The 8,484-nt window shown below is 36.5% G+C and overlaps 1 protein-coding gene across 5 annotated transcripts in view; it reads right to left on the bottom strand.

Annotated features, from left to right (window-relative positions):
* Positions 1-1,943: 1,943 nt before the first annotated feature.
* Positions 1,944-8,484, bottom strand: part of raly (RALY heterogeneous nuclear ribonucleoprotein) — a 91,485-nt gene continuing 84,944 nt past the window's right edge. For 2 of the 5 annotated variants that reach the window (XM_081381400.1, XM_081381402.1), the window contains 3 exons: positions 5,684-5,814; positions 5,430-5,474; positions 1,944-2,603 (listed from right to left, as the gene is read on the bottom strand). In XM_081381400.1, coding sequence (XP_081237526.1) covers positions 5,433-5,474; positions 5,684-5,814 — 173 coding nt within the window. In that variant the 3' untranslated portion in view covers positions 1,944-2,603; positions 5,430-5,432. Of the gene's footprint in view, positions 2,604-5,286; positions 5,475-5,683; positions 5,815-8,484 lie in introns of all 5 variants that reach the window. The other 3 variants (XR_014031260.1, XR_014031261.1, XM_081381401.1) reach the window with 2 other exon arrangements.

The following is an 8,484-nucleotide window of genomic DNA, read 5'->3' as shown; positions in this document are numbered from 1 at the left end:
ATAGCTTAACCCTAAAATGAGAATTCTGTCATTATTTACCCTCACGACATTCTAAACATGTTCTAAACCCTTACCCGTGTGCCGTCATCTATTTAGCAGAACAAAAGAACGTTAAGAACAACTAGCAGTTACCAAAGCGATCAGTTTTGTAGTTCTCAAACCAAACCTACATTTTTATGCAACTGATTTATGGCCAGTCTTTAAATTATTATTTTTTCCTGAAAAGCTTGCCCTTGGCTGTTTGTTAAGGTTCTTGATGATCTTTATAAAAAGTATAATGTCTAACAGGACAATCTGAGGTCTCTGTTACTTCTAATTATTTGTGGATAATGTCGCTAAATACAGTAGAAGACTAAAAAAGTGCAGTAAACACTATTTTAGCACATTGTTAACATGAATTACCATGCTGCTAGCATGTTTTCGCACATTGCTAACATGAATTAGCATGTTGCTATATGTTTTAACAAGTTGCATGCTGGTTGCATGTTTCAGCATGTTGTTAACATGATTTAGCACCTTGCTAGCATGTTGGTTTTAACCAGAGAATGTCTAATATAGCCAGTCTGTACTACAGTACAAGAGGCTTGTTAAAATAAAGTAAATACAATCTCCTCAGTCCTCCGAAGATCCCGAAAAAAATGTCCGTTGGTGCTTCATTGACTACTTTGCTCAGAGAACCTGTCAATCACAGCTACGGCCATATTAGACATTCTCTGGTTAAAACCAACATGCTAGCAAGGTGCTAAATCATGTTAACAACATGCTGAAACATGCAACCAGCAGTCTGTCTATGTTCTCAACCTCTCCTGCAGGCCATGTTTCTGTTTTAACCCTGAAATGGCACACCTGATTCAATTAATTAAATGTAGTTGACTAATTGATTAATTGACTAATTCCTACTCTTCTCCTACTCTAATAACTACTCATTAATTGAATCAGGTGTGCCATTTCAGGGTTAAAACAGAAACATGGCCTGTCAGGGAGACTTAGCGCATTGTCCTAGGATAGTCAGTACGCTTTGTTGGTGATAGACAGCTTCAATACACTATAATTCGTATTGTACAAAGGTTTTAACTACCTCAATGAAATCAGATTTTTTGTAGATTTACGAAAACCTCAAGTCTGATTCAGTTAGAAAAGATATAGCATACAAAGTCAGAACGGTCGGAAGGCCTGATCCGAGTTTGGTGGTTGGAGCTTGAAAACTTGGAGATACTGTTTAAAATGTAGTCTTAGAAGAAGCAGCTTAAATAGTAGATCAGTATGCTGGTATTGTCAAGCCAACATAATAATATAACAACAAACACCAATTTTGAGCTAGAGATGGTGTGGAGGTGCACTGAAATCAAGCCCCGCCCTATTTTCAATTTCCTGGCTGTACATTCTAGCCTGCACAGTCCAGTTGAGCTGTTACCTGCGATAGCTGGAACTCCAGAAAGTCCTCCAACTGAGAATAAAATTGCGATGCGACAGATCTTTTCTTCAGTATTGCGACGTGCATCAAGAGTGTAATGGATTATCGAAAAAGAAAATATAAAGGGTTGGGACTTTGGGACCGATTTTGAAATGTGCACTCAAATAGTGGAGGCAGATGAACACAAGCTTACAGGGGCGGGGGTTTAACTGGACAGTGATTGGAGGAGTCCTGCATACATCATCACAGAGACGTCTGTCGTTTTCACTGCATAGTTAAGACATTTTGAGTAAACATTAAAAGGTCATTGTTTTTAAATGAAACATGCATGGATTAATTATTATAATATAATATCTCTATAATATGCCTTTAGATGTTAAAACTTCACAAATCGCATTGACAGCAAATCTTTTAAATGAGGCAATTGTGTTTTTTCTCTAAACTTTTTGGACCTCTGCTTGTGGAGGAGTTGCGATATAGTGCGCTTCCCTGTACTGAAAGTTCTCTCCCATCCAGACCTCACAGGTTTAAAAAAAGTAGAGACTTCTTTAATCCTCGTACTGGCATATCTAATAGAGTGAGAATACATCTCTTGTCTTAAAGGTAAAGATTAGACGAGGTGCTGAGGATCACTCGATGCATTTGCCTTCAAACAGGTGTTTCACAAGTCATCATAGTTTATTTACATCTGTAAATATCTCTTGCAGTCTCGAAAGTGCAAGCAGAAGAAATATGCACATGTAATTAAAAATAGCCAACCTTTGATTCCGACTGGCATATAAATAAAACGAGAAACATTTCTGGAAAAGCACAAACAGACAGGAAAGAAGGGAGGACAGAAACAGAATGAGGGTATTTACATACGAGGCGCCCAGATGTATAGAAAAAAAAATGCATGTTAATGCATGTGTTTTCTGGGGAGCATGAATGCAGAATGTCTGTGAAATTGATCCTCTTTTGATGTCGCGTGTGTGTGTGTGATGTTGTTGCTCTCAGGAACTGTGGCCTGGTTGTGATGGATTCCTTGGGGACGTCATCCCCGTCTCCCTCCTACCAAACAGCTAGTTTAGCTGTCCGTCTCATTGACAGCTGATGCTGGAGTTTGACGGCGCCTGTTGGTTTCAGTGTCTTCCCGCTGAGTCTGTGGTATTAAAAAAGTTTCCAGTCGACAGTGTTTTCCAACTCCCTGCTGTAATAAATACAAGAAAAGGAAGACAGGCATTAAGATGTGCTAGTGAAGAAAAACAGATACAAGAGCCTTGTACAAAGCAGGGGAGATGAAATGAAGAGCTTGCTGGATCTCAGTCAATTCTCTCATGTGGTTTTATTCTTCCTTAATTCCCTTTAAAGCTAAAAAAAAAAGAAAACATTTATAAAAAGTATTTTCTGCTGAATTTTAAGGACAACTAAAGCAGCACACACTCAGAAATCAATATATCAGGTTAAATGTATAGAGCTACAACCTAAATGCTCTTTTGAAAGTCTATGCATCTTTCACAGTTTGTTGTACCAATTACCATTCAGAGAGTGTGAAATCGATTGAGGTTTTCTAAACAGCTAACCTGAAGTTCTCTATGGTCCAGGACTGGTGTTATCTGACTTTCAAGATGTATTAGTTTACTTGTTCACTCAGAACCTTAAAGCCATGTGGATCAATCTCACAAAATCGGCCAAGAACATGCTTGGGTCATACAGTTTTTATTATTATTATTATTATTTGTATAATAACAATTATACAAAATACTTAAAGAAACGATTAATTATGAATTTCCATAAAGAAAGATTTTTTTTCATTGAGACTATTTTTGACGTGACAATTAAGCACATTCCCCCTCACAATTCTATATATTTGTTAAATATTTGATTTCTACGGTGACCGGGAGGGGACTTGTTCGGTTCACTTATTTTTGTCGTGGCCACAACAAAAATAAGTGAACCGAACATGTCCCCTCCCGGTCACCGTAGATTTCTTATATATGTGCTGAGGTTTTTTCCTATTTAACTAAGATTACCCAATGAATTCAAATACACACACACACACACACACACGTTGTGTTTTCATGTTTTATGGGGACTTTCCAAAGCCATAGACATGATTTTTATACTCTACAAACTGTATATTCTATCCCATTACACTAACCCTACCCCAAAACGGACCCATCACAGAAAACCTTCAGCATTTTTACATTTTCAAAAAACTTCACTTCCTCATGGAGTCTGTGTGGGATAGTCCCCACTGGGATAGAAAAACACGCACGCACGCACGCACGCACGCACGCACGCACGCACGCACGCACGCACGCACGCACGCACGCACGCACGCACGCACGCACGCACACACACACACACACACACACACACAAATATGTTTTACAGATTTAAAAAATAATAATAATTTTAATAAAAATAAAATAAAAAAATGTATGCTTTATTTTCTAAATGCAAAATATAATTTATTACTGGGGTAAAATATGACCTGGGAGTTTTGTGTGTGTGTGTGTGTGTGTGTGTGTGTGTGTGTGTGTGTGTGTGTGAGATTCAACCACAGCTAACATAAACTTCCTCTGAAAGGCTCCTAATGCCGATCATTTCATCGAGGGAAGCGTGACCAATTGCTAATTTGTGGCCAATATGATGGTAACTTTGGTTCGAACTTTCAGGGCAACTGCGGTGGTTAGAATAAGAGGAGGCGGAAGCCGTGTTACTGGTGCAATAAGATTGTGGTCACGCACATTAGTCAGACAAACAGAGCGCTGATCCACAAACAACACACAGAAGGATCAGGTGGAAGCCGCCATCAGATTCCACACTGTCCCGTGCGTTCGTGCAGCCAAACATATGGCAAAGTTTAGAGCGAAACAGAAGTTGAGCCGCTACACCTTGAAAACAGATTAGTAAGAATAACCACAGCTATTTCCCTTCATTTTGATAAACTTTATGCTCATAGGTCACAGACGCTGTATCCAAGCAAGTATGCGAAGCTCGCTCAGACCACCGAAGACGGACCTGATAGAGCAACGGTAACCAAATCACTCCAGTCAGAACGAAACCCTTATGACATTTACTTGGCAAACACCAAGCAGCATTTTCTGTCTGCCTAAAAACAAAAGAGATATTTGACCTCTGGAGAATGTACAAAAATGTATTTTGGGATCATGTAGAACTCATCTTTTGGATGAAAATGATTTTCTTAAGCTGTCTGGAGAATTTAGAAGCCAACACTGTAAATCTGACTCGACTTTTAACAGTTTAACATTATCCAGTGACTTTAACATTAACAACTTCTTTACCCCATTTATTTAGAATTTAAACAGTGCACACTTTAGTTCAAAAGTTTGGGGTCAATAAGATTTTTTGTTTAAAAATGGAAAATTGAGCAAGACATTCATAATGTTACAAAGGATTTCGATTATTTATATTCGAACTCTCTATTTATCCAAGAATCCTGAAATGATAGTCCACAAAATCATCTAAATCATCTAATCAGCATATTAGAATGATTTCTGAAGGATCATGTGACACTGAAGACTGGAGGAATGATGCTGAAAATTCTGCTTTGCATCACAGGAATAAATTACATTTTAAAATATATTAGAAAACCGTTATTTTAAATTGTAATAATATTTCACAATATTATGGTTTTTACTGTATTTGGTGAGCAGAAGACTTTTTAAAAACCCCAAAATCTATACATATAAAATATTGTTCAACGTTTTAAACCCTCTCTCTGTGAGATGTTTAGCTTGAAAAGTTAGCTTTTTGTCAGAAACAAAACCCTAATAATTTCCTGCTGTCATGCTTAATGGATCTTTAGTGACTCCAATTTGAGCTCAAATTACTCCATGAAAGCAGATTTAGTGGTTTGTACTCACTAACTTCAATTTTACTATCTGTTTTCTGCATGAAGAGCAATCTTGGTTAGATCTTGAAAGTCAAGCCTGGAAACTTGTAAAACATCTCATGGTTTGAATTATCACTGATCCAAGAATCCACTGTCCCAGCATTGAGTTCTTGCCTTTTATTGAAGAATGGAATCCATTTCAGATATGTGATTGTTTTCCTGAAGAGAGGAGAGATAAGAAATCATATTGAGGAGACAGTTAACTTTAATGTGTGGGTGTTTGATGATTTATAAACTGATACATCTCCATTTTTTGCCCTGTTTTTTAAGCACACCCTCCTCTTCTTATAGTCTATTGTCTTCAGAACAATATCATTTCCATTACCCATTTACATGTCTTCCTCCCTTTATCAATACATGTATCTCACCATGTCCTCGTCGCACTCCTCGTGTGTGTGGTCCTCGCTCTCCTCCACATCACTGTTCTGCAGGTCCTCTGACTCGGAGCCTGACTCGTCCTGGGACAGTTCGCTCTTCACCTCGTCTGCCTTCTGCAACTCTGCACACAGAGGAACGTTTAAAAACAAACATCACATTTTTGGAAATGCAACCTTTACACAAAATCAGAAAAAAACTTTGAATACATATTGTTGAGTGTTATATTTGATACATCAGGCTTTTATGGCTCACATACTACGATTTAGTGAGAATATGGAGCTCATGTTGAGGAGGAAAGAAATGTGCAGTTTGGTGCAGTTGCTGATATTTATATGGCCAAAAGGTAAGATGAAATTCTGATAGCTTGTAATGTAAATTAATGAGACTACTTGCATTAAAATGTATATTAATATCAGTTGTCAATAACATGTTTTAGTAAAATTAGAGAGACATCAAATCAAAAAATGATTTATTGCTAATTCCCCATCTTATTAGGACACAAATAATACAATTTCATGTTTGTTTTTTTTAAACATGACTTATTTTTGATTTTAATATTTGTATCCCAGAATACGTCGCCCCTTTGGGGGTATGAATGTTTGGAAATGCGTATAACAACAATTTAGCAATTAAAAAAAAAAACATTTATTCTCTTGTAACTTAAACTAAACATTCTTTGTAAAATACTGTCGAACAATAAATATATTGCCTGTTTATGAATATATTAGCCTACTGCATCATATTTAATATGCAAATTTCTAGGGCCTATAAATGATCAATATGACCAAACCTTTTCTGAAAAACCTGTTGTACACAATCTACTTTATGCCTTCTGACTGATAGTTCATACTTTTTTTTCTATTGCTCTAAAATGTTTTTATAAAGTAAAATGTTAGATAAACATTTACTGGACTGAAGCAACTTGGGTCTACTTGATTATTTATACACAATTTTTTCTTTTTACATTTAAAATTCTTTTTACATTTTATCATGTTAATATCAAATATGACACAAAAGGCTTTTGGCCTTGACATTTTAAATTGACATTTATTTGTCCATCTCTAAACGCAGCATCTGTGTCAGAATGCATTGGGGATTATCTGTTCTCTTCGTCATGAAGAATCACCATCCAAATTCTTACATCCAATAAACAACAAAGACATCTCTGTACAGACACAATTCAAGAGCAGTCATGTAAAAAAACAAAAACAAATAATAAACTGTTTTACTATTGCCAAAGTGAAGAAAAACTTGGAGCTTGCTTTAATTTACAAATCAGCCCAGTTGAAAAGTTCTGAGAATCCCAGAGTAAGTGCTAGTCGTCGTTCCTCCCTCACGGGGGCTTTTAAACCGTCTCGTCCTCAACAGTCACAATGAGCTTGGCTGTGCACAGAGTGACATCATCATCGATTAGACACGAGCCATTAGCCACATCATATCAACCCGTACACATACGAGGCAGGAGAACGAAGCTGGTTTCCGTGTGTAAATAAGCACGAGAGGCACGTTACGTTCTGTCGTGATGCTTGTCAAATGCTGATGTGAAACAGAGGGACAAATCTGCGAAGTTTGATTGGAGCCACTGAGCCGTGAAAGTGTTGAACCTGGTGCGACCCTGCCGTGCCGTGCTGAATCAGCGCTTCACACTCGCTCACTGCTGAGTGTGTTTGTGCGGACAGTAAAATGCTTGCTGGGGTTTCATATGATTAAAAAAAGCCCTTTGAAAGCTTTTCTCAAAAAAGAATTACCGAGAGAAAGGTATAACTGGCAGAAAGAGGCATATTTTGATGAAATCGTTCCTAATAGAATACAATCTTGATTTATCACCAAACCACCACACTAGTATTGAACAGATTCTGTCCTACAGAATAATACAGTATTGTGTGCGTACAGTATAAATGCACATTTAAGTTTGGGGGCACTTTATTCAGCAAGGATGCATTAAATTGATCACAAGTTACAGTAAAGACTTTTACATTATTAAAAAAGAAATGTGCATAATATAAGAAACATAATAAGAAATGTGCCTAAGTTAAAAAAAAAGCTTTTTTTAAATAGCATTTTCTTGTAACAATGTGTGTTACGAAGGATTTCTACTATTTAAACTCTCAATTCATCAAAGAATACTGAAATAAAACCATGTATTATGGTTTCCACAAAAATAGTTGTTTCAACGGTTGTTTGTTTCTTCAACAGCAAATCAGCATATTAGAAGTGACACTGAAGACTGAAGTAATGATACTGAAAATTCAGCTCTGCATCGCAGGAATAAATTACATTTTCATTTTAAAATAACTATTTTCTAATACATTTTAAATTGTAATAATATTTATTTATATAATATGGTTTTTAGCAGAAACCCCCAATATATATATTTTATAAAATCTGTCTTTGTGAGATGTTTAGCTTGAAAAGTTAGCTTCTCGTCAGAAAAAAACCCTTATAATTTCCTGCTGTCGTGCTTAATGGATCTTTAGGGACACCAAATTGAGCTCAACAAATTACTCCATGAAAGCAGATTTAGTGGTCAGTTTCCACAAAAATATGAAGCAGAACAACGGTTTTGAATATTGTCAATATTTTTGACAAATCGAAAGTTCAAAAGAATAGCATTTATTTGAACTAGAATTTTATTGTAACCATGTACAAGGTTTGCTGTAACTTTTGATCAATTTAATGCATCCTTGCGGAATAAAAGTATCAATTTATTTTTAATAAAAATCGTACTGACCCCTTTGAACGGTATCGTTTGCGTGTGTGTGTGTGTGTGTGTGTGTGTGTGTGTGTTTGT

The sequence above is a fragment of the Scardinius erythrophthalmus genome, assembly GCF_964197995.2.
Source record: "Scardinius erythrophthalmus genome assembly, chromosome: 12".
In the NCBI taxonomy this organism is placed as follows: Eukaryota; Metazoa; Chordata; class Actinopteri; order Cypriniformes; family Leuciscidae; genus Scardinius; species Scardinius erythrophthalmus.
This window is presented reverse-complemented; position numbering and strand designations above follow the sequence as displayed.